The following is a 26,713-nucleotide window of genomic DNA, read 5'->3' as shown; positions in this document are numbered from 1 at the left end:
ACATGGTGGTGTAGCAAAACTGATTGAATTGCATAACTTCAGAACTGTGCTCCTAGCATTCCTCATGTGTCCTCTGCTATTCCCTAAGGGAATAGGTACAGGATGAGTCCACTGTTCCAGTATGAGTCCACTAGTCTAAGACAAGAAGATCTCAGAAGGGGGAGTTGAGGTTATTTTGTGCTCAGAATGACAAGTCTGGGGAAGGCAAACACCATTCTGCCCAGACAGGTTGGAGACAGCTGAGCTACTCAAGGTCTCAGTAAAAAATGAAGCTGGGTTGAAGAGGCAGTAAGGCAGTCTGTTCTCTCATTCTCAGCTGGCACATGGAAGACAGAGCCTGAGAACTGGCTTTCCTTTTGGCTTTATACTTTAGAGAAGAACTTTTAGAATATCTTATTGGATCAACATGGATGTTGTGTTGTTTTCTGTATTATTGGGATAAATGTTTACAGTGTGAAAAGAGTAAAATAAAATCAGTATTACAGCTCCACTCACACCACTTCTCTTGACTTGAAAATATGACTTCTAGTTAATTAGTGTTGTGCACTTACCAGTAATATAGATTATTTTTTTAATGAAAAGTTTTGTTGTTAATTTGTCTTTGTCATAATCTTGTTATAAAAGCATATACCCTTTTGAAAATAGTTCTTTCAGAAACTATTATCTTGGAATCTGGAGACCTTAAATGAAACCCAACAAAACAAAAAAATCCAATTTGTAGCCAAGTGAGTTTAGGCTGGGGTGGGGGGAAACAAAATGTTTTGCCCCTATTTTGAACACTTACACACAATTTAAAAAATTTGTGTAAATAGGCAATATCTGGCTATCTCTTTGCTTCCCTCTTCCATGTTAGTTGCCCTGTCTTGTTGGCCATTTGTAGATAACTGACACATTTACCTTTTCTTGGCTTGGGGTTTGGAAGGGAATTTTAAGGCTGGGAGAAATAAAGAACTTTTATGATGCAAGAGTTTAAAGTTAACAATAATTGTTGAATAATTCCAGTGTACATAAATCTGGAAAAGATTTTTTAAAGTGTGGCTTCTCTGACTTGTGTTCTTTGCAGAGTGTGCTTACATCAGTTCCAGTACATGGGGAAACGATACATAGCCAGGTACTGTGTGGAATTTAAATTTCACTGTCTTGTTTGTTAATAACTGCACTGTGTGAGGTATGCCTTGAACTTCTGTAACAAATAAACTGCACAAGTAGAAAAGTTATTGTGGAATGATGCGTAAGATTTTGAAGTAAGTAACTGGTTACCATATTAAAAAATCTGTATCCTGTCTGGAAGTCTGGTATTTGTTTAAGAATGTTCTGTGAGCTGTTTTTGAATGATGACTTCAGAAGCCACCCCTTAAAAGCTATCTTTTACAGCATTTTTTCATTGAAATAATTTCTTTGGGAAAGAAATTTTATTATGTTTTGTTTATTCAGTTGGCCATAAAACCACATAAATTGAAATGTTTCAGGAATTTCGTATATTTAGTGTTTTTACTTGAAGGTAAGTAGTGAACATTCCAGCACTGCTGTTTTTAAATTTGAAGTCTGAAGAAAATCTGTGGAAGTCAGAAACCAGTATTAATTTATTTTTATATCTTTGCATTAATTTTTTTTTAATACAAAGTGTTTTTTAATGAAGTAAGAGATCCAACGTCTTTAGGCCTTATGCTGTGGTTGACATGGTAAAAGTGTTATAATTAAACTGATGTGGTTAAAATACTGGCCCTTTTGAACTCAGTGAGAAATTTGTTGCTGACTTTGGATGGTAATACATTCTAACTATAATGTTAGCTTTTTTGGTTTTAATTTAGATAATGTGAATCTTCTTCTACAGACTTGACTCTCTCCTTGGAGATTTTTCTGGGGGGCAAAAAATGGTTCACATAACGTAAAAAACTCAAAAATAAATCTGGTTTTCTTAAGCCAGATTTTTTGATTGTAATCTTTGTGTTCAAATGTACATCAAACTCTGGATGTACAGGAGATTATAATTCTCAAGCTTTTTATGAAAGTTCTTCCAAGTGCTTTGTTTGATGAGTTTGTAGAGGACACTACTACACTTCTTTTTTGTTTGCTCATCACCTGGTCTGTGTGCTGCATGTTAATGTTGAAAATGCTGAGCTATGGAAAGCATCTGGTGTTGTGAATTTTCCCAGTAAATGTAACTTTCATGTCTTTCACATTGTCACTACACTGAAGTATATCACAGTCAATGCACATACTGTTAAAATACACAGATGACAGAGAATGAGAGGGAACAGGGAATTCTGCAGTTCAAGCACTGGTTTTCGTTTTTCATCAGCTCTGGTGGTGGTACACAGTAGGAAGTTAGCCTGTACTGATTGCTAACACAGATCACTTTTCTGTTTTCTTCATTTGATTGCTGCAAATTTAACAAAGTCTATGGCTCTTCTCCCTTCCTGCTTGGGTAAGAAGTATATGATACTATCTCAGTTAATTCCTGCTCTCCTGTTGCATGCATGCTTTCTAATTTTACTGCTGTGTGTCCTAACTTTTTTGCTATTTTTTTGCAATCAAAATAGAGGATTCAGTTTTGGGTTCTGAATATTTTCAGAATATTTATGTTTGCAAATACCATTTTTTTGAAAGCTCTGAAGTAAATTTAGCACTTCAAGAGTGACTGCTTATGTGCTTTTGCTTTCATGCTTTGAGGTTTTAAGAAAGAGTTTGCTGTGATGCTTTTTTTTTGAGCTACCTATTTTTGTTTTATAAAGAAAACAGTGAATAGGTTGCATTATAATTCTTTCTATAAAACTTCTTGTGCTTAACTAACAGCACTTCCTGTCTTGCTGCAGTTTGACATGTCTAACTTTTGCTTCTATCCCATTTCACCCATCTTGCAGGAACCAGGAGGGGTTAGGATCCATAGTTCATGATCGAAAATCTCAGACATTGCCTGTTTCCCGTAACAGAACAGGAATGATGCATGCCAGATTGCAGCAGCTGAGCAGCCTGGATAACTCTCTCACTTTTAACCACAGTAAGTCTCATGACATGATAACATCTGTCATCCTCAACCAGTACCACAACACCAGAGACAGGTCCCAGAGCCACACCAGTGCATCCCAATGACTTTTACTGTTCCAGGTCAAACAAATAGCTGGAAGCAGTCCATGGTCTGTTCTCTGCTTTGTGATAGAGCAATCACTGCTGGGTGGTGCCATAACATGGAGCATGGTTAACTACAGTCTATCTTAAAACTGTATTTTAATATTTTCTTTTAGTTATGTACGCATCACACTTTGCTGCGCATAGTTACAAAATTGACTTTTTGTTTTTCTATTTGTTTTATTGAGCTTCAATTTTTTTTCTTCTCCTATGTGGTCTTATAAATTACTAGTCTCAAATTAAATATATGTATTCTGACCATATCTCCATGTTTTGACATCCCCTGAAGAGAAATAAGTTTCTTAGAATTTCTACAAAGATTGCAAGCCCATGATTTAGTTTGTCTGGAAGTGAAAAAGCGTCCAATAATGAAGTGATTTTTCTGTTTTCAGTGTGAGAAAGATATCAAGTATTCTTGGAATTTCTGTAGACAATGGTAAGATTTAATCAGGTTGAAGTCAGCTTGTATAGACTGCTGTATTGAAAACTAAATCTGCTTGTGGCCTATCTTTTTAAACATTCTGCTTCTAAATTGCAATATACTGTATGTAAAGTATTCTAAAGCACCATTTCTCAAATTTCAGCTTCAAAAAACAATGAAACTGGTGGACTAATTCAGTAAAATACAACACTGTTATTGAAGATTTGTGTGCAGTAAAACTTGAGTTAACTGTATTTTCACTGTGTTCATTCTTTGATTTCTCAAAGCATATCTAACTGTCCCTTAAAATCTTCTAGCTCTTTTTCTGTAATATAAAGCAAAATTTAGCCTAATTGCACAAGACTTATCACATTGTCTTGTGTAAAAGTGAAAAAAAATCCCACAAAACCTCTCTATTCATAAATGCATTATCACATCTGTTTAAATGTAAGAAATGCAATTGCCTGCTTTTAAAATGTGTCAGGCAAGTATGTGGAAATTACTTTTTTTTCCCTTGCAATCAGTTTGCTACTGCTTTATCATCATAATTTCTACATGGTTGTTGATACACAAAAGAAAGCCTTTACACTACATGGCTACACATTTGGTACAGTATAATAATTTGCAGATAAAGACTGGTTTAAAAAAAAAACCTCTGAGAAACAGATAACATGTCCCTGTGCAAAGAGATTTCATGCTTTCAGAACTTGGCAATGTTTACTGACTTTTTAGGAAACAATGAGCTGAAAGATTTTAAAAAATGCATGCTTATGTAAAAAGAAACTTTCCATTCCTTTCCAACTGAAGGAAGGTGTCTTATTCAGATAACTTTGTCTAAACTGATAATAGGTGGTTTTTTTTAAATGGACAGTTAATAAATATCAGGATATTATACATTGTATTGACCAAGGTTTTACAAATCGAAAATATGTTGCTGTAAAAACCACATGAAGTATGAAATTGATTTTTATATCTTTGTTCTGTTGTTGTTAACATCCAGTTTTGTTTAGTTGTCAGTCTGCCTCTATCATGTATCCAAAATAGCATTCAGAGCTTGAATAATCTTGCAGATATTTTGTGTGGGATACATAAAGAAAGGAAGTGTCTGGTGGAAATAGTTGCTTTACTTGTTTCTGAAATCAAGATTCTTTGGCAAGATAGTTGTCTATTAGTGTAAATTATAAACTTATTTTCTCCCTTTCTACCCACCTAAGCTAGAAATGGAACTGAAATACTTTTTCATATATACCTTTTCAATATCTATCATACCTGAAAGGTATGATACCTTTCATCTCTGAGAAATTTCAGTGTAGTTTTGTGCTTAAAGAAAGAACATATAAATCTAAAGAAATTGGTGGTTATGGGTATATGTGTGTAGTTCAGCCAGGGAAGCAAGAAGGTGCAGAAAGAAGTGGCCAGGTGTCATTACAAAGGAGTTTGGCATTTCTTCTGTTCTTTACTTGATCTCAACAAGTTTGTCATCCTTGTCATTTATTTAGTGATTCTAAGTTGTTTGTAAATCTGACATATAAACATGACCCAGACCAAATGTTTATAAAGCAGCCCAGTCACGTTTGTCAATCTGGTGCTTCGTGACCAGTGTTAGGGAACAGAAGTGACACATTATTATCAGTGCTGAGGTAGGATATGTTTTTGAGATTATTAAAGTTCACTGTGGAGCTAGAAGTGATTGGATGTTTTTATTAAATATGGAGATATTGCATTGCATTGCTACAAGAGCAGAATTCATTACTGGGGTGGTAAACTGCATATAAGTATGGGATTGTATTCCTTCAACTCTTACTGTTTTGTATTTTTATCCTGATTGACTTGTGATTAACTTTGAGACCATTGTAACATCATTAAATTGCCAAAACTACATATTTTCAGCTGTAACTTCATTCTACTACAGTACTTACCAATATATGTGTGTATATATATATATAACTGTGTAGCTTTATATATATATATACATTTGTGTCTACATGCACATAAATATGAAATATCACATAGTTTTTAACTGCTGTTTAATGCTTCTGTTGTTGAAATTCTTAATATATTTTATAGTCCTGTGCAAATTATGTTGGAATAATTGTCTGACCATATTTGAAACTATTTAAATGCATATGAATTATTTTCCTGTATTGAATACTAACTTCTGTTAGGCTTTTTACTTGTTAATCTTTTCCTAGTTCAGCAAGTCTTTTGGAAATAAGAAACATTTAAATGAGTGTATCCAGCACTTATACTTCATTTGGAATTTCTGTAGGCTATGGCCATTCAGATGCAGATGTCCTTCACCAGTCTTTACTTGAAGCAAATGTTGCCACCGAAGTTTGCATTACAATTCTGGACACTCTGTCATTATTCACAATGGCTTTTAAGGTTTGTTCATGACTTGGTGCTAACTTTTCCCATAAGTATCTTTGTGAAGATATACATTTATAAACTATTTTTTAAATTACATTTTTATAGTCTAGTTAAATAGCATTGCTATTTTTAGCTTCTCTAGCATTGTATTTTATTATTTTCATGAGAAAATGATAATATCTCACAGAAAAATGCTTTGGCTTCAGCTACACATCATACACCAGCAGTAATCTATGGGAAAAGCTCCCTCCTCAGCCTAACTTAAAAATAGTTCTAGGAGCTTTGGTCTCTACCTAATATTAGTGGTAAAAGTGGCTTTTAAAGGCCATGTGGGGTGAAAGATCTGTGGCAAAACTGTAATTGGATACTCTCAGACTTTCATATTGAACTTGGCTGCTTATTATAGTAATGCACTCCTTAATAATGATTTGTGTGTTCCTCTTCTGTAACTTTTTTCCATTTGTCCACTAATAAGACTTCTTTTAGTTGTATCAGTTGCTGTAGCTCTCCTGTGGAATCTTTATATAGCACACCAATTACTTCCCCCTCTTGGCTGTTTTTCTGAGGTTTTCCAGACTTTAAATCGAAGCCATAAAAAGAAGAGATGATAACTCTAGCTTGTTTCTCCTTTAATTGGGGCAGTGTATCCAGATTCTTGCTTGAAGATTCAAATTTAGTGTCTTATCTTTAATCTAGTTATGAAAACATGAGCTTATTTACAATGAGCTTCCTTTTTTTCTGGTAATTAATTTCGTAGAGTTTAGAGCCAGTTCTGTCCACAGATCTGGTTACAGAATTGAAAATTAATAAACTAGCTGTAAAGATTTAAAAAGGAACGAACACTAATTATCCTGTAATTATCAACCCATCATGCTTGGAATGACAATCCTTCAAGGTTATCTCTGTGTTGTATGTTGAGAAGGTAGGCAAGAGTATGCCAGAATAGTTTCAAAGAAACAAATAAAACAGGACAATCAGGAGCTTCTATTCAATAAACTGCACTAAAATATATAAAATCAAAGTCATATGGTTTGGGTAGTAAGGAACTTTCAAAGATGATCTAGTTCAACCCTTCTGCATGGGCAGAGACGACTTCCACTAGGCCAGCTCCATCCAGCTTGGCCTTGAAAAAACCTTTCAAGGAATCGGGCATCCTCTACTTCCCAGGGCAACCTGTCCCCTTGCCTCAGCACCCTCACTGTAGAAAAAGTTCTGCTTATGTCCAGTCTGAACCCAGCCTCTTCCACTCCTTTGGAGGCTTTATATGCAGGTTTGGAGGTTTATATTATTATTTGGAGGTTTATATGCAGAGATGACAAGGAAGAGTGGAGTGCACCTAGGGGCGTATCAGAAGGGCCAGGACCTTGTAGAATCACATTGTAGTAGGAGATTCTGCTATGAGAAAATTCCCCTGTGTGGGCTGCTAAAGCCAGTGTAAGCAAAGTCTGTTAATACTTTGAATGTGCCCCTCAAAAAGCTATTAATAGTAATGGATTTAATTAACAACTGATAAAAACAATCATATTCTGTAAGTCTATTCAGAAGGAAACCCTTTATAAGCAAAATAAATGAAGGTTAGAAATACCTAGTTAGAATTCAGATATGTGTGTTATACATCTTGGTAATGCCATAGAGGTTATATTTTTTTAAATGTCTTGCTTTTTGATGATCTGTATATGTTCTTATAGTATAAATGTATTGCTGTACAAAACTCCTAAATCCTTGCTATTGTTTTAAAGAATCAGCTACTGACTGATCACGGACACAATCCACTGATGAAGAAAGTATTTGATGTATACCTCTGCTTCCTTCAAAAGAATCAGTCTGAAACAGCATTGAAAAATGTATTCAGTGCTTTAAGGGCACTTATTTACAAGGTAAGAAGTTTTTAAAAATTCATCTTCAAGTACTTGTCCAGTTTTTTAGTTAACAATATATTATATAAGAATTTAAGAACTAACATACCAAAATAAAATTGGTGACTATGAACTGATCTGATCTCAACAGTGTGGAATGCTTGTCCTTTGATTTGCTGTAAAAATTCTTTTGTGTCATGACCTACTCTAACTCTTGCTCTTTCCACAGTTTGAGGATATGAATATATTTGTGTTTTTCTTGACATGCTTAATTTATCAAGATCTGACCCTCGTTTTAATGAATAAATTCTTTGTTTTCTTCTTTTTCCTCAGTTTCCTTCTACATTTTATGAAGGTAGAGCTGATATGTGTTCTGCACTGTGCTATGAAATTCTGAAGTACTGTAATTCCAAGCTGAGTTCAATTCGTAATGAAGCTTCCCAGTTACTGTACTTCTTGATGAGAAATAATTTTGACTACACAGGGAAGAAGTCTTTTGTTCGAACACATCTGCAAGTTAGTATATTTTCTTTTTGTTTTAATATTGTAGATACACAGTTGCACACCAGTGTGCAAAGCCCTGTCAGATAGACTTAAAATAATTTATTTGGGGTTCAAGCAAGGCTGGTACTAAGAGTAAGAAGATGGCCATAAAATATATTCAGTACAAGGAAATACTTAGAAACAGTTGGATGACCCTGTGTTTTGTAGGAAATGAATTTTATTTGTCAGTGCAAACATTCTGTTTTGTAGATGTTATTTTGTTTGTTAAATGGTGTATCCTGTTGCATCTGAAGAAGGAAAATAATGCAGCAACAAGCACACAGAAGTCTAAAATAGTGCAAATAATTTGAAACTTGTGTGTCTTGACAAAGCTGGGAGCAGTAGTTTGCCAGTTTAATGACCTCTGGCTAATTCACCTAGCAGTCAGTCATGTGTCTTGAATTTACACAAGCCTGTTTTATCCTATGTTATTGTACAAGTAATTGGAAAAGAATCCCCAAACATTATTTTATTTAGGAGAATGATTTTTCAATTAAAAAGAACAAAACTTCCTTTGTAATTGCCTTAGAGGTACATCTCAAGGGTATTTAATGAAATATGCTCTAACAAGATGTTTGTTTCTGTCAAGGTTATTATTTCAGTAAGCCAGTTAATTGCTGATGTGGTTGGAATTGGAGGAACTAGATTTCAGCAGTCTCTTTCCATCATCAACAATTGTGCCAATAACGACAGAATTATTAAGGTCTGGTTTTATTCCTATTTCCATACTGTGGAAGGATGCTTGAAGACTCTTTCACAGCATCTTTTCCAGTTATGTTTTATCACTTTGTTGTGCAATGACTAGGAAAACACAGTAGTTAACCTGACTTTTCCATGTTTTAGCACACTACGTTCCCTTCTGATGTTAAGGATTTAACCAAACGGATTCGTACGGTGCTGATGGCTACGGCTCAGATGAAGGAACATGAGAATGATCCAGAAATGCTTGTAGACCTCCAGTACAGCTTGGCAAAGTCCTATGCAAGTACACCTGAACTGAGGAAGACATGGTTAGACAGCATGGCAAGGATCCATGTTAAAAATGGAGATCTTTCAGAGGTAAGAGGAAAAAAAATCAAATTAGTTGTAGCTCTGTAATAAACTTAAGCTTATCTTTTTAGAAAGGGAGTGTACTATATGTAGTTGCTAGCATGTAACATAATAAGTCTTTTTTAACAATTTTTGAATTGTTGCTGGATTGATTTCAATAGCTGATAAGTTTTTGTCCTACCCAAGTACATCTGTAAGTAATTTCTCATTATTAATGAAAGGAACATGTTTAACTGCTATAACTGACACACTACTAAGAATGGAATGCACAATTCAAGCCATGGAAGAGAGGTCTTTTGCTTAAAAATATCTTTGTTATTACTTGTTTAAACACTTAAAGTCACTCCTTGAATTCTCCTCCACTTGCCTTTACAGAATTAGCTTGACTTTATTCCAAATTGCTTACTAAAAAAACTACTAATGTTCTTAAAACTGACAAATAATTTTTGTGTCATTTGAAAAAAGGAAAGCTTTCTGTTTTTACTGTGCTCTTAAAATTGTCAGTTCTAGCAGAATTGGGGATTGTTATATGTCGTAATGAGACATTAACACTTTAACTGGATACAGATTAATTTTGTCTCTTTCTAGAAAGTTTTTCCATCTGAAAGTAAATTGCTTTGTATGAAATCATTGCATTTCATAAGCATCTGTTAAAATGAGCAAGTAAAAATCTCCAAGAAATAGAAGATGCCATCTTCCAAACTCAGTTCTTAGTACTAGAATTCTCTTCTTCTACATGGTAACAACACAGAAGAAATACACATTACTCTGTTATTAGCTTGTCTTTTGAACTGAACAGCTTCACCTATCTGAGAATACAAAGTCTTTTAGTCCTTTTCAGTTATGTTTCTCATTTTTTTGTTAAAATCTTAGAATCTTTGACTGTGCAACTAGATGAAGATGTCTGCAAATCATCAAGTTCAACTTGATATAAAGTATGAGTTTATTTCTGGCAGATTCTTACCTTTTTCCTTCACCCCTTCACCTTCATTGCTTGAGGTTGTGCAGCCTCCATATTTGAGCTGTTCAACTGATAGTTACTTTGCTGAAAGCCTAAGCCTTTTTAATAAAATAAGGATGTCAAATCTTTTTATTTTTTTGGAGAAAAGTGGTCAGTATCAAATCCATAAAAAATCTCAGATATCTGAAAATGATTCTGTCCCTCTTCTTTTTTTTTCTGTTTTTCAAACTGCACCAATTCCTTCAAATTCCATTCATGGGTTAGGTCTTTCTTGCTGCTCTCAAATGGCCTGTCACTGGTTTCTTCTGCATTTTTCTTGGTCAGGAGGCAAAAAGCAGACAAAACAGGTTAGCAGAAGGGCTACCAAATGTTGAGTAGAATCATTAATAGCTTAACACTTAAAATACCTCCCCCCAAAAGAGAGATTCACTTGTTTTTATCATATCATGATGTTCCTACCTTGTGATTTGTGACCCAGGGTCGCTCTTAGATTGTGAGCTGCTGTCCATGCCCCTCAGGGCTCTGGTTAAGAAGGAGTAAATGCACTTGCACAGTTATTGCTTTACATAAATAAGGTGGAGAATTCTTGCAGTAGTCATAGAATATCTCCTGCAAAGCAACAAAAAGGAAAACTGAAGAACCTGTCTCATACTGTTGCTCTCCATATATACCTTGTTTTTAATATTCCCATTTTAGTTGTATTTTAAAAGATTGTACTGTTTCTGTTTTAGGCAGCAATGTGCTATGTCCATGTAGCAGCACTGGTTGCAGAATATCTCACACGAAAAGGTATGATTTCAAAACCTTATTGTAATGTACTCAAATATATTTTTATTAGAATTTGGGAAAATAAATCATTTCCATGAGGAAGTTGTAGGTATTTCAGTTTTCACTAGGGAAAAAAATTCTGACCTAACCCGGTAGCAAACTCACATGCTTAAGAGTAAACTTGCATATCTAAGGGGCAGCATTTCAGGTGAAGGCAAAGCAAAATTTTTGGAAAGTAAAAATTTTAATTTTACACCAGAGCTGCTAATAGCTCAAATCAGATCCTTTCTAAAGCAAAGTTGTCTGTGAATATTCTTGTTTCTACAGTCTCTCACTACCTCTAGGGAAATCTGGCACTGCCAGAGGAGTCAAAATAAATTTGTACAAATTTTCAGATGTTCAGTGAATGACAATAGTGCTCAGGCTGTTTCACCTTGTTGTGGTATATTCTGCCAGCAGCTCTTTGTAAAAGTGGAGTTTGATGACCCTTGAGATAGGGTAGAAAATTACCTTTCATCTACAGGATCAGAAGAGTTCTCAGTCAGGGATTTCAGAGAGAGATAGAACTTAAATTAACAAAAAGAGCTCTCTTGAAGAAAATTTCAGGAATCTATTAAAACTGATTATGATGTTGAGCTAGTGTTTTGGATTTGTGGGCAAATTCATGTTTGCATCTTTTTAGCTTTGCCTTTGCATGACAGTTCAAAATGAAGTAAAATCATGAGTGTAAAAGATGACTTATCTCTATTCTTGTTGTGCTTCTCACCAAATGCTTGTGAGATAGGCTATTTTCTTTGCCCCAGTGATTTCAGAACCTTCTCTGAGACCAAATCTGAAATAAGCTGCTTATTCAAATTACAGTGTCCAGTTGAAAGCCTGATGATACCTGAGAACTAGTGATAGTCTCTATTTATTTGTGAGTCCTTTGGGTGTTCAGCTATTTTTGTATACTGTCATATAAAATTGAGTTCCTCTCAGTAGAGGGTCAAACTCCTACCTGTGGTAGGAAAAGCCCCTTGTATTTGAGGCAATCATTCAATAAAACCTCTGATGGTCAGAACTCCTCATTGAGCAGCAAGAATCTTTGTAGGAAGAGTTGTAAAATAAATATGTGCAAATCCTTAAGCTTCCATAATATTTACTGGTTGCCCTTGAGGTTTAATTGATACAGAAAATCCTGTTTTCTTAATTCAGCAGTCTGATGTAATCAAAAATATCTAAACAGCATGAGTAAAAGACATGGGTTTCATGTTGGAACATTCTATACTCCATTTTTGTTAAGGTTTTGGTTTTTTTTTTTAATAAAGGAAGTTAGATTGGTATTTTGTTAGTTTGTCCTGGTTTTCTGTGTTTGAATAATCTGGTTTGCCATCCCTTGATCATTTTTTGATGGTTAATGTCATTCATATTGTTCAGACTGGAAAAAATTATGTGCCAGGTCCTGCCCCTGTACTCAGGTCCAGTTGAGTAAGTAAACTTCATGGCAGTTTAATTAAATACTGTAAAAGTTACCTTGAGTACCTTAAACTTAGGGTGGGGTAGATTATGATCATGCAGTGGGAGGCTGATCTATTCCTTTTTTTTGGTGATAGGTATATTTAAACATGGCTTCTGCTTTATCCAGAATCACAAAATGGCCCAATGTTATCCTGCTGGAGAAAACAAAATTTGTCTTTATTTCTTTTTCAATGACAGGGATGTTTAGGCAAGGCTGTACTGCTTTCAGAGTAATCACACCAAATATAGATGAAGAGGCTTCAATGATGGAGGATGTTGGAATGCAAGATGTTCACTTCAATGAAGTAAGTAAACATAAAAATGTTAAAATTTACATACATGGAAGGGTTTTTGCAAATTTTATGTTTCAGTCTGGAGAATTACTGATACAAGGGATACAATAATTGTTTTCTGGTCTGCTATTTGTACCCTAAAGCTGAAATAAAAAATTTCTGTGAGGTGTCCTAGATTTAGAGAATTTACTGTAGACATGTATTTTAAATATAGTGCTAGCACATCAACTCAACTTTTATTCCACTTTTGGAGTAAAAGCAAATTGGGGGTTTATTCTAGTTGACAGGATGAACACTAATGTGGGTTACTTATTAGAGTTAGCAAAATCTGTTGTTTTGTAAAACTGACTTGGATTTCGAGTATTACTCCATCAGAAACCATGAAAATGTGTTCACTGGTTTTCTGCTGTTTACAATTTCCCAAAGCAAATATGCCATAACAATGAAAGTAGTTTTACTGACACCAAACTTGTGTCCATGTGTTTTTTCTGGCTTAAGTTTCACTCCTTGTGTGTTTGCTGATCCATCTGTGCAAGCTCTACAGTAAATTTTACTAGTAAGCAGCCTATATGAAAATGTTATTAATCTTGCTTCTGAAAAGCTATGTATGCACTCTGTATTTGATGGTATAGTTGTGGCAGAGAGGAGCAGACCACAATTGGTAGCAGTTATGTTGGAAAACCCTCTGGTTTGTAAGTGTAATTGTACAACAAAAATATTTTTCTTTTGTGTTTTAATTAGTGTATGGTAAAGCTGTATGACAATATTATTTGACTGTGCAAATTGGTTTGTGGTTTGTCTTTTTTTTCAATTTTTGTGCTGTCTTTTTAAAATCATTGATTCTTCTGATCCAGCGTGAAATGTAGCATGTTACTCAAAGCAAAATGCAAGCTGCTCTAAGTTATAGAAGATCAGGAATTCTAGGGACTACTGCTGATGGAAAGTTTTGTTGGAAATTTCTGTCACTGTTTTTCTGCCAGACCATTGTCAGAGTTAAATTATTATGCATTTTTAAAAAAAAATTGGAATGTCTTTTTTCTTTTTCTCATCAGTCACTCCCTGCAGAAAGAATATACTGATTTTTCTGGGTCATTGAACCCTACACAAATTTATTTCCATCTCTCAGTATTTCCGTGGAATGGAAGTAAGCCAAGAGTGAAAATATAAGCCTGTACAGCTTGCAGAAGGATCAAACCAAGCCAAATTTCATTTTTCCCTGCATGCAACCCTTTCTAAACTTAACCATGTAGTACTCTAACTGATGAAATATTGAAAAAAGGTACTATTTTTCAGATAACTTCTGAAAGTTATCTGAAACATGGGAAAAGTAATAATAGGGGAGAAATAATAATAGTAATAACAAGAGTAACAATAAGGAAGAACAGTTTGGCTTCTGAAAATCCTTTCAGAAGTGCTTCAGAACAGGTAGCCCTTTTCCTTCAGGAATAGGAACATATCATAAATCGAGTGTTTCCTCAGTGTGTTCATAAGTTAGCAGAACTGTATTGTCTGAGAAAAAAATGAGGTCAATTGGGTGCAGAAGTCAAAAAGCAGAAACATCTTTCAAATTGTATTTTACTAGTACTTAGCAAAATGATGCTCTGATGAGAATTCTTCTTATACATGGTAACAAGCCATGTGGAGTTTCTTCCCTTAAAACTAGTGATTTCCCTTTTTGCTAGTTATTTTAATTTCTAAAGGAGCATTTACAAGTATTGGAGGATAAGAGAATCCCTTCATGTTTTTAAAAGGGTCAAAATATCTTTCATATTCTCCAGTTTATAAAACCTCTTCCTAATTAAGTGAGATTTTTCTTAAGACTTACATAGATTCTCATTTTTAAGAAATTGAAATTTTGGGATTCTCAATTTAGTTCTCATTTTAAAAGAATTCTGTGTGAGGTCAGAGTTACCTAAGCTAGCCAAAAATTTAGTTTGGTATTTTGCTTTTTAACAAGGCTACTGTGTGCATTTCATCAAAACAGTTGTTTGCCTGTGACATTCCATGAGAGGCATTGTCCCGAGTTGCAGATGGGTAAATAAAGGAGCCTCGCAGGAACACAGTGTCCTCTCAAGGCTGTACAAAGACAAGTGCAAAGCCTTGCACCTTAAAAAAAAAAAATCAGCAAAAAAATCTCAGTACAGGCCAAGCAGCAGCTCTGCAGAAGGACCTGGAAGTTCTAGTGGAGTGCCTGTTGAATGGGAATCATCAGCGTGGCTTTGTGGAAACAAAAGCCAATGCAGGTTGTGATGTGTTTGAGAGGATTGACTCAAGAAGCAGAGGGAAGGGGGTTTTTTCCCTTTTATGCTGGCATTTGTGGAACCCCATCTCTAACCTTGTGTCCAGCACTGACCCCCAAAAGTCAAGACAGGTGTCAACAAACTGGAAGAAGTCCAGTCCAGAATCAGACTTTTCCAAGAAAAGCACCACTAAGAGCAAGAAGCTGTGCTCACAGGTGTCAAGGTGCATACATTGCATATATGGAAAAGAACTTTTCCCTTGAGAATAGATAAATATTGAGACATGTGGCTCAAAAAAGATTGTGTTCTTTTGCTCCTTCCTATCAGCTCTCCCACTTGAAGCTTGTGCTCTTCATGTTCTTTTCCTTTTGTAAACAAAATTTTACTTTTCTACATCTGGATGCCCTCTGGTGTCTGAATTAAGATTTGTGTCATAAACCAGTGTTTGTGGACAGCCCTTGTGGTCCAGCAGTGACACTGGTCTGTCACCACTTGGCTGCTGAGAATGGAGGTACTGAGGAGTCTGTACAGCCCCATAATGACTGGGGGAAAGGAGGAAATATTTTAAGGTGTTTTACAGGATAAGGGATAAGGGTACCATTCTTTAGTCTGTGCTCTCAGTGTTAAAAATTGATTTTCTTAGTGATGTCTTAAAGCTGACTTAGTCCTCTTCCAAAGGGAAGGTGGAATAGAGTAGCTTCTAAGCATGAAAGGAACTTTTCCAGCTTCTGGCTTCACCACTGTGATGCAAGAGTGGTAGAAGAAGGTCCAAAGAACTTTCAAGAATATATAAAAGCAACATGCTGTTTGTAAATACAAGGAGTATGTGTGTAAACTCAGACCATTCTGTCTTGTTTTGTTTCCTTTTAGCATTTTTTGATTGCTACAATAACTTAAATTACAAAGTGTACATAATTCTGTTTTGAGGCAAGATTTCCCTTTTCACTGGGAAGAATTTTGGTATAATAATTTGCTGTGCTTTTGATGAGTACTGAATTGTTTTACACTTTCAAATGTGTATCCAAATCTAGGATGTGCTGATGGAATTGTTGGAGCAGTGTGCTGATGGACTCTGGAAGGCAGAACGCTATGAACTCATTGCTGATATATATAAGCTTATAATTCCCATTTATGAAAAACGGAGAGATTTTGAGGTACTTAATTCATCAAAAGTAAATTTGAGCAAGAAAAAAACCCTGAATTTTCAAGTCTAACTGCATGACACATTGTACATCACATAATAAGAGTATTGAAATTGTAACTGAAATTTGAATGTGTTGAAATGTTTGTTTTAGTTTTAAATAATTTTTTTTCTTTAAATATAAATAATTAAAAATTAGTCTTACATATTGTCATCCTGATACAAGTGCTAAACCTGATACTACCATTCAATAAAAGAATGTTTTCTGTTGTTACTGGCTACAAGGGCATAATTTATTATTTTAAGATAGGAAAGTTGTGCTTTGTTCTTCTCCCTCATTATTGTTTTCTTTTGCTTTTAGAGGCTTGCTCACTTATATGACACCCTTCATCGAGCATACAGCAAAGTTACTGAAGTTATGCATACAGGCAAGAGGCTGCTGGGGACTTATTTCAGGGTAGCATTCTTTGGACAAGTGAGTGCTCCTTTCACTGGCTTGCTCTATGCAGTGAGAAAAACCTGAATTTATTGTACAAGGTTTACTCTTTCATCATCTGTATTGATACCATGACATAAAAAGCACAAGGAATGTGTTCTGTATGAAAGAAAGAAACACCATCAGTAAATTATTTTTAAAACATTTATCAATTCCAGTAAAATTCTTATAATTTTCCTCAGTAAATTTTTTTGCCTTTTTTCCTTTTTTCTTCTTTTGTTTACTACCTTAAGGCAGCGGTAAGTTTTCTGTAATGTCAGTTTTTAGTGATGCATTGACTTAATGTCTGTAGTGCTACGGTGTGGTTTGCAAGGCTGCTTCTTAGATTGGTATGCATTAATAGCCATTGCAAGTCCAAAAGTAACATCAAGTTCCATTTAGAGAACAGATCACTCTTTTCTATGCATCAGTATTGCATGCTTCAAACCAAAGTTCTGGCTGTGTATTGGGCAGCTTCACATCCTCTGGTCCGTGTCTAGAATGCCTCTGTATCCCTATGGTATCACGCAGTATCCAGTAAAACACTATCTACATGCATAGCCCAGTTGCTTAATTGTCCAGCTGAGCATGGAGAATTGTAAAATACTCTGAGCAGTATAATTTCACATGTATTCTGTTGTCTTTTATGACTTTATAGCAATACCAGTTTACAGACAGTGAGACAGATGTTGAGGTAATTACAGTAACTGCTTACAAAGCAAGCAATGCAGTACCTACTACTGCATTTCACCTTAGTTTGGTGTGGGTATTTTTGTCAATCTAGCCTGTGTTTATACATGATATGTTGTGCTTTTCTATTTTGTCTGTTTTGTTTATGACAAAAAATATTTATTTTCTGGTTTCAAACATGAACTCAACATGGCTTGTTGTTTTAAACCAACGAACTGTTTCACTTTCCATGTGTTGTGCATTTAGGTGTGGTTTTAAAAACAGTACTGTGTGTAATAAAATAAAAAAGTAAATACCAATAGTACATCATAAAATTAAGATCTTTGCATAATTATATTTTATCTTGTGGAATTAATTTTTTATAAGTACCTAAGGAAAAATTTCAGATTATTTTAATGTAAACTTCTGCCAAAATAGTCAGTTGTGAAACAGATAGTCCTGTTGGGCAAGACTACCAATTTTGGCAAGTGAAACAGTGCTGCAAGTTCACTTTTAAGTAAAAGTGAAAGAAACTTATCTCAAAGGCTTGTCACACCATAGAATTGCTACAAACTTTTAAAATTTAAACTCTGTGTTTCCATTATCTTTCGCTCATGTTGTAGTAGAGAATTACATTTTTCTGTTTTTTTTTATTCTCTTAGAAAATCTTTTTACTTAGATTTTAATTTCTGTCTGTTTGCTTGAATACTAATGTTAAATGTTTATATTTCCTTTGAACCACACACATTATATCCATCTTAGTAATTTCCCTTATGTTTTATTCCCCAAGATTTTGATTACTCTATTTTTTACAGGGTTTCTTTGAGGATGAAGATGGAAAGGAGTATATCTATAAAGAGCCTAAACTCACACCTCTTTCAGAAATTTCCCAAAGACTCCAGAAACTCTACTCTGACAAATTTGGAGCTGAAAATGTCAAAATGATTCAGGATTCTGGCAAAGTATGAACTTTATTCTCTCTAAAAAAATTATAATATACTGCTTTCACTAGTTTACTTGAAATACTGTGAGCTCACTGGCTGTTACTCATTTGGCACAAAGCATCTGCATCTAAAGCTCTGCTGTTGGAAAGGCATGAGAGGAATGTTATCTCTCCTAAGTATGCTTTTTAGAGCAACCAAAAAGCTTAATTTCTGTAGTGTTACCTCTCAAAACAGTAATTGTATCTTAGAACAAATTTGGATTATGATCTTATTCTGGGTTAACTTTAGCTATATTTCTTGTGCATTCATGCACAATCATTCTTTGGAAGTTCTTCCCTTTTCCACACCTTAGACTTTATGGTGATTTTCTCCTCACCCTTAGACTTTATGGTGACTTCCTCATAGTATAATTTCATGTCTCTTTTTGTTCCTTGATAAGGATCCTTTTGAATCCTTGATTCAAAAATTTCTGTGCATTTTGGCCTTTAAGTGCAGCAACGGTGGGCATTTCAATATTGGAATTTTAAAAGGAGAGGAGGACTTGATGAAAGGGCTGGGTTTTATAATCATGAGCGGTTAAAAAACCTCCAAAAACCAAACAAACCAAAAAATCCACAGTGCACTGTAATGCATCTGGCTGTCTTTCTTCCTAATAGTTAAAAACTGAATACAGGAAACCCCTGTGAAAGCATGAACATTTCCCATGTTTTCAATAATTAAGAGGTTAAGAGACCAAATTTAATTTCTGGAAGTTGTGTGACTACTATTAGATCCACTTTATTCACAATGTAGCTATTTGATTTTTTTTGTCCTCTTTTTAAGGTAAATCCTAAGGATTTAGATTCAAAATATGCTTATATTCAAGTTACACATGTAATTCCATACTTTGAAGAAAAGGAGCTGCAGGAAAGAAAGACAGATTTTGAAAGGACACATAACATTCGTCGCTTCATGTTTGAGATGCCTTTTACTCAAGGTGGTAAAAGACAAGGAGGAGTAGAAGAGCAGTGTAAGCGAAGGACTATTTTGACAGGTACTGATGGAATGGAATGCTTTCACTGGAAGCATTAGTTCAAATGGTCTAATATTGTTCTGTATGGGTTTTTTCATTTCACTTAACTAAGTGCTTTATAGCTATCAGCTAAAATCCTTTTCATATTTTTGGCCACAACTAGGTTTTTCAGGTTGATTTCTTCAGTGAGGAATCCTCAAAATTATTATCTCCTTTTCCTTAAGCTTTCAGAATTCTGAATCTGGACTCTGGCTTTCCTTTTTCTTAGAAAAAGACTATTTTGTGTTTTGTCTCTGTTAAGTATGAGTTTCTGTATTAATATAGTTATAAAAACAAATAAGTGACTTTATAATAATAAAATGACTTTATAAGAAGAAGTGACTTTATAGCTGTCTATAGCCAGTACTTGTGAGGAAGTAGAAAATACAGCTTTGCTATTTTTGTTTCTTCTCTTCTTTGAGATTTGTGAATGTTAAGCAATTCTTTTCAGTGTTCTCCTATAAATTAAGTTCCAGTGGTTTATTTCTGGTGGTTATTGGTAGCAATAATGATAGTGATCTTTCTTTGCTGTAATGCATGTAAGACTGTGCATATTTACATTTCAGCGTCTTGCTTCCCCGTCAATTTGGTAGTATTTCTAATTATATAAGTTATTAAATTGGGCAGCTGATTACATCAAAATGAGATTTTAGCGTAAGATTCTCTCAAAGCACACCTTATTAAAAAAATCTTCTCCTGACTGTGTTAAACTTGTTTCTGTCCACAGCCATACATTGTTTCCCATATGTGAAAAAGCGCATTCCAGTGATGTACCAGCACCACACTGATTTAAACCCCATTGAAGTAGCCATTGATGAAATGAGTAAAAAAGTTGCAGAGCTTAGGCAGCTTTGCTCTTCAGCTGAAGTTGATATGATCAAATTGCAGCTGAAGCTACAGGGAAGTGTCAGTGTTCAGGTAAGACCTTTGCCATGAAGTTTCATTTGCTTCTGTCCTTGAAAAATTATATAAGTAGCATTTTATGGTTGGTTCCTATTCTGCACATTCAACAGTGTCCTAAATCAGAAATATGCTCACTCTCTGCAGTTATTTCATGAATAGGAAAAGAAATAAAAGTATTTAATATAAACTCAGATCAGAGACAGTTGCACAAAAGAATTAAGATTCATCTCTGGAATATGTTGCATTCCAAGCCCCACCAGATTTTGGTGTAAAGCTGAAACTGCTAGAAGATAATAGATAAACCTGAAGATAAATTAGCATATTTTGCCCACAGTAGGTCTAGGACATTTTTTTAAGAACCCTATGGAGATAAAGAGTGAGTGATAACATACAGGAAGAAGATAACCATAGAAAATCTCATTGTGTGTGCCTTTTTGCCTAAGGCAGGCAGGAAGTGGAATGTATAAGGAAGCCATCAGATTCACCAGAATGGGGTACCTGAAGCAGGTGTATAATAAAGCCTCTGATTGGCCTTGTCATAAGGCAGAGCAGTAGGGCTCAGGAGCTCAGTCCCCAAGTGGGGACCGGGTGCCCGAAGCTCGCTCATGCCAACGCCGCGGGTCAAACCCCTGGCAAGCTCAGTGATTCTCAGCTCTTGTAGTGAAGGCAAGCTCTTAGGATTTCAGCCCTGCTTGCTAGGTAAGTTTGCCCTTGGCTTGAGGCTGCAGCAGATGGAGAGAGAGGAGAAGGAGAGGCGCAGGCTGTTCCACGGAGATGGCTTTATTCGGGGAGGTCCGTGAAGGTTCCCAGTGACAGCTCTTCTTCTGACTAATGGGGTACAGCATGCTTCTTTTACAGGGTTGGACAGGATCCAAACTTGACCAATAGTAAAGGTTTAGGGGTATCCATAAATGACCAATAGTTAAGGGTTAAAATGACATTGCCTTATAGGGTAACAGAGATAGGCTATGGGGCAGATGTCCATGGAGACAGGAACTTCTTTGGTGCCTCAGCATTCCTATTATTCAGATCCTCCACGGTGCTTTTCCTAAATCTGTGGGGTTTACTACAGGTGTAGCATGTACAAGTCAGTATGAAAAGGATCTTCAAAAATGCAGTGACAAATGTGCTGCTCTATTATTTTAAATTGATTGGAAACAAAGGAACTGTTCAGTCATCTGATATGACCAGCTGTCTCATTCAGCAGAAAACGGAAAAAAAACCAAACCAAGGTTCCAGAATCAGTAAGTTGTAAGCTAGTATTATGGGATGAGAAGGGAGAGGCTCTTGTTGATAATATGAAGAAATAATAAGGATGAGTCATAAGTCACTAAAACCACTTCTCCTGTAGCTGCCCTAAGAGCACAGTTAAACTTGTGCAGGTTTTTGGAGAATTCTCAGCTTGCAAATCTGTTTTCAATAGATACACAGACCAAACAGTAGTAGGTTAGCTCATTTTCCCACCCTCATTTCATAACAGAGATGACAGATTGGCAATATCTGCAGTTACTTTGCCACATCATTGAAGTGGTTTCTTTGTGCCAGGACAGGTTTATAGCACTGGAGAACCTCTCCTGCTTTAATGCTCCATCTTGAGTAGTTTTCTTGTTTTCTGAGTCCAGCTTTTTAGAAATCAATGTATTCTCATAAGAAAATCAAATGCAATAGATGCCTGTAGCACCTGTTATTGCTAAGACAGTATGTCAGATATCTGACTGTTTTTAAATTCTTGTTCTTTTTTAGGTTAATGCTGGTCCATTAGCATATGCAAGAGCTTTCTTAGATGACACTAACACCAAAAGATATCCAGACAATAAAGTAAAGCTCCTAAAAGAAGTTTTTAGGTATGGCATGGAAGGTTTGGGATTTCTTGGGGATGGGGGAGAGGGGAAAAAAAAAATGGACCTTTTTCCCAAGACTCATAAAAATTCTTTTTGAAACTTTCAACTTTTAAAGTGTTCTGATCCATTAATAACATACTTTAAGCTGACATTTTAAATCAATCATTTGGATTTCTGTTTGAGAACTTTCTTATTTTCTCCAAATCAGGCAATTTGTTGAAGCCTGTGGGCATGCTCTGGGTGTAAATGAACGACTGATAAAGGAAGATCAGTTGGAATACCAAGAAGAAATGAAGGCAAACTACAGAGAAATGGCAAAAGAGCTTTCTGAAATAATGCATGAACAAGTATGTGCTGAAATTAAATTATGCATATTATCATTCAGAATGTAACTATAATGTGAAAAGAGTAGGGGAAATGTATGAGATGCTTTACACAAAATGATTGTTTCTTTTTATTCTTTCTATCAGAGTATAAGCCTGTCATGAAATTGTGGACCTTCATTTTTTTTGCTTGTGTATTTCCTTGGCACCAGCCTGGTTTTTTTGTAGGCAAGGAAGACTACAATAAAGATAAAACAACTGTCTTGAAATTAATAAGTATGATCTGCAAGTTTAGCCCTTTCTTCATTGATTTTAGAGGTATAAATAATTGCTTTTGCAACAAAGAGTTACATGTCTTTCAAGAGGTATTCCAATACATCTTCTTGAGGGAAGTCCAATACTGACAAGCTAGAAATATGTGGGGAAAGAAAACCAGAACTTTAGTGGAGTGAGATGTACCACTCAGCCTTTGCATCTGGGTTCCATGGTAGAAATGTCTCATGAGTTCAAAGGCAAAGATATTATTTCCAGGAGGATAGGAAGAGCTGAAGTTCTTGATCCCTGCATGCTTGACATTTCTATTCATCATATTCATCACTTCAGCCCTGTTTTCTTTCATCCACTGTTACTTTTATAACCTTTTTCCAGAAACATTGAATGGTTTATAATTCTTAAGAGAGATTTGCCTTTGTTCAGCCTTTGCTTAGATGGTACCCAAAACTTTTAGGGGAACTTTTTTTCTGTTCAAAAATGTGCCACATGTCTAAAGCCCACTTCACATGCTTTCTTGCTTTCCATTATTTCCCAATGTGGTTTCTCAGGTGCTGTCTTCTGAGTAGCTCTGTGATATTATATAATTATGATGTGTGATATTATATAATTATGATGAAGCACATTGGCTTTATTTTCCTTCACCTATTTTGAAATCCTGTCACAGAAAAGAGCTTATGACATAACTCTTTAACTACCATCAATAGGAGACATTGTGAACCAAAATTTATAGGAAGTGATACCATTCCAGAATTATGTGGTTGGGTTTGTTTTTTTAATTAAAAACAGTAATAGAAGAAAACAGTTTTGAAAGATTTGTGGAACAGAAAAAGAATTTGTTTAGCTAGCAGAAGTGGCATGGTTGGACTATATTTCAATGTGATTTATTGATAAGCAGAGGAGGATTTGGAATGGAGGATAACTGATTGGAAAGCTGATTGAGATGAACAAGGTACATGAGAGAATTAGACAGCAATACAGAATACCCCTTTGGAAAGGAGAGGCAAGTGTTTTGGTCAAAGAATTTAATGATAAATGCAAGATTAGCATTTCCCTGTCATAAAAAATGTGTAAAAGAATATAATGAAAATTTCTACAGAAGAAAAACTACTTTGAAGTCAGTGGAAGATGTAGATGTTTAAAAAAATGCTGACATGTGTAAGTTTCCAAAGATTGGTGATAAGAAAAAGCATGTCCTGGAACTTCAGATGTAAATCACATTGCCCCTACTTCTCTTGGTTTACATTTCGACAAACAACTGATATCCTTAAGATACTGTGAACAGAATATGAAAGTACAGCACTGACTGCAGTAATATATACTATAAGCCTACTACTGTGTTCTTATACAAATGTAATTAGTTGTACATAATTAAAACATGCCATGTTGTTGGTGGTTTTGCTTTAGGGTTTTGGGTTTTTTTCAATTAGACTGATAATTCCCCTGAAGGCTTAGAAACATGAAGGTCTTCACTTAAATCTTTTTAAATGTCTCCTTTATGTATCTGCCTATTGCTGTTTTGGGAAAAAGAGCTTTGCATCACTGAATAAACTATTAGCTGTAATGTAACCATACAAGGTCTTAACAAATGCAAAAAATTTGTGATAAAAATGCATAAAAGAATCTTACCAGATTTTTTTTTTCTCCTCTGCTGCTTGCCAATATGATCAGATGGGATGGTAATTAGTTTTCTCTACTTCTGTTCTATTAGTTTGTCTAATCTTTATATAATTCCTTTTTTATGGTATTTCTAATTTTAGTGTCAATTTGTTTATAGCCGTTAAGAATTAAATTTTTTTGGTGTTTTGATAGCTTTTTGTGAGAAATGCTCAAATCATACCTCTAAGTCAAAAAAAAGGAAAACCAAAAAAGGGCAAAAAGTTAGCTTCTTGTCACTATGAAACTCCTTTTGAAAGTTAACAGGAGGAATGATGGAAACTGTCCAAGCACCCTCTGCAGAGAACAGGGTAATACCTAAGTTAGGAGAACTGATATTGGAGAAGTAACTTCTCCTCAGTCTAGGAGATGGCTGAAAAGAGTAACCATTTCCAAAAAGTTTTGTGCAGTTGAAAAAGTACTGGGAGGTTGAGTTGATAAGCAGCACATCAAGAAATTGGTTAGCTGTTTTAGACATGCCCGTGCCATTTTGAAACATAAAAATAAATACATAAATAATAAATTTTGAAACATTTTGGTAAATACATGTCTTTCATTTTAAGATTACTCCAGTGGAAGAAAAGGCCAGTGTCATGCCCAACTCACTGCACATTTTCAACGCCATAAGTGGAACTCCGACAAGCACAACAGTTCACGGGATGCCCAGTTCTTCTTCAGTTGCATGATTGTTTTGTAAAGGAAAGTATGTTTGTTTCTTTTGAAGTTTGTGGATTTGCTTCTTTGTGTGCAAACTCAGGATGACCTCGAAGCTAAATGTTGGGCACATGCAAATTGCGTAGTTCATACGAATGTCTGAGCACACTTAGCAAATAGCAGTTACTGGTAATAGTCTTTTAGAGTAAGGGAGGCACACATATATATTTTTTAATCTTGCTGGTAAAATTTAAAAGTGTTCACAATGTCATTGCAGAAATGCGTGTTGGAAAATTATGAAGTTAGCTTCTGTTTTTCGTTAGAAAGTATTATTAAGATGAATTGCACATTACAAAAAAAGTGTTGTGGGATGTAATTTTGCAGATATGTAACATTCAGGTGTTCTTTTTGTGTATGGCACATAGAGATTCCAAGTACAAGAACTATTTTGGGGCTAGACAGAGACACTAGTTTTTGGGGTTTAATGGAACTGACAATAGTAGTTTTTGTACCATTTGGCAAATTGTTGTGCTTTATTTTATACCTTGTTGCATTTTGGAGGTATGTGAGCTTAGGTCTTACTGAACAACTAAATACAACCAAAGGTCTGTATTAATGAACACTGAGTTATACTAAAATATCAATAGTAGTAAATTGTTATGTACATATTGTTTGTTAATACAGTCCGTACAGTCTGTACATAAATGTATTACATTTCTAAGCATTTTTTTAATATTCATACCTGCTCTTACCATTCTGCTTTCAGTTTCTTTTGAAAATTTGCTCATTCCAAGTATATGCAGACTTTACAGTTCATTTATCCCTGTATATAAATAAGTGCAATATAAAGATGTATACAGTCTTTGCTATGTTAGGTTTATATGCAGTTATTAAAAAATCTTTTTTGCCAAAGCAATGGAGTATGTAATTGGTAATCATGGTTACTGTGGTAAATGGTGGTATAATTTAAAGCTTTTTCCATATTCTTATTCTTTTAAGACATTAATTTAGTAATTTTATATTTGGGGAAAATAAAGGTTTTTAATTTTATTTAACTGGAAGCACTGTCCTGCTGTAATTAAACATTCTGTACTACATCTATATTAAAAGAAAAAAGGTAGTTACTTTTCCCACTGTGTGCTGCGTTTTTTTGTTTTAGATTCACCCCTGACATTTTGGAAAAACAAAAGCTTGAATTTAAAAAATGCCTTTTTGCATCCTGGGTATGAGATGCAGACACTTGTAGGTCTTATTTCATATTCCTTGTCAGTAAAGGCAATTAAAATATTAGTTGAGACATCAGTTTTGAGTCCCTTGCATTTCACTCTAGTACCATGTTACTGTAACTACAGGTTGTTATTCACCAGAACAGTTAGTATTAGGATGTCTTCAAAACTTTTCATCACATGGCAGTAGAAATCATCTTTTATTTATGACATAAGGTTTGCTGTCATTTTTCTGTATCACAGTGTGAAACACATATGTTGCCATTACTCATCAAAGGTTTTTTCTAAAGCAGCTGATCTTGGCAGTGAAATGCTGCAAATACTCTGCTTTCTCTATATTTCTGAAACAAAATTTCTCATTGTTTAAAATTCTTTCCCTCAAGAGGAAAAAAAGAGTGAACTCACAGTGCTGTAAGAGGCATTTTCTTCTCC

At 35.0% G+C, this 26,713-nt stretch overlaps 1 protein-coding gene across 2 annotated transcripts in view; it reads left to right on the top strand.

The window, feature by feature from the left end:
• The window catches only part of DOCK9 (dedicator of cytokinesis 9), a 76,341-nt gene extending 50,156 nt beyond the window's left edge, over positions 1-26,185 (top strand). Inside the window, exons 36-52 of one of the 2 annotated variants that reach the window (XM_066545137.1) lie at positions 1,064-1,111; positions 3,522-3,565; positions 5,820-5,935; positions 7,660-7,797; positions 8,110-8,292; positions 8,909-9,022; positions 9,163-9,378; positions 11,062-11,119; positions 12,794-12,900; positions 16,160-16,282; positions 16,631-16,744; positions 18,229-18,375; positions 19,180-19,390; positions 20,136-20,326; positions 22,055-22,155; positions 22,361-22,499; positions 24,965-26,185. In XM_066545137.1, coding sequence (XP_066401234.1) covers positions 1,064-1,111; positions 3,522-3,565; positions 5,820-5,935; positions 7,660-7,797; positions 8,110-8,292; positions 8,909-9,022; positions 9,163-9,378; positions 11,062-11,119; positions 12,794-12,900; positions 16,160-16,282; positions 16,631-16,744; positions 18,229-18,375; positions 19,180-19,390; positions 20,136-20,326; positions 22,055-22,155; positions 22,361-22,499; positions 24,965-25,087 — 2,173 coding nt within the window. In that variant the 3' untranslated portion in view covers positions 25,088-26,185. Of the gene's footprint in view, positions 1-1,063; positions 1,112-2,933; positions 3,002-3,521; positions 3,566-5,819; positions 5,936-7,659; positions 7,798-8,109; positions 8,293-8,908; positions 9,023-9,162; positions 9,379-11,061; positions 11,120-12,793; positions 12,901-16,159; positions 16,283-16,630; positions 16,745-18,228; positions 18,376-19,179; positions 19,391-20,135; positions 20,327-22,054; positions 22,156-22,360; positions 22,500-24,964 lie in introns of both variants that reach the window. The other variant, XM_066545136.1, reaches the window with a different exon arrangement.
• Positions 26,186-26,713: the final 528 nt, after the last annotated feature.

This window comes from Molothrus aeneus, chromosome 2 (genome assembly GCF_037042795.1).
Source record: "Molothrus aeneus isolate 106 chromosome 2, BPBGC_Maene_1.0, whole genome shotgun sequence".
In the NCBI taxonomy this organism is placed as follows: domain Eukaryota; kingdom Metazoa; phylum Chordata; class Aves; order Passeriformes; family Icteridae; genus Molothrus; species Molothrus aeneus.
Note: the sequence above shows the minus strand (reverse complement) of the source record. Positions and strands in the feature narration are given on the sequence as shown.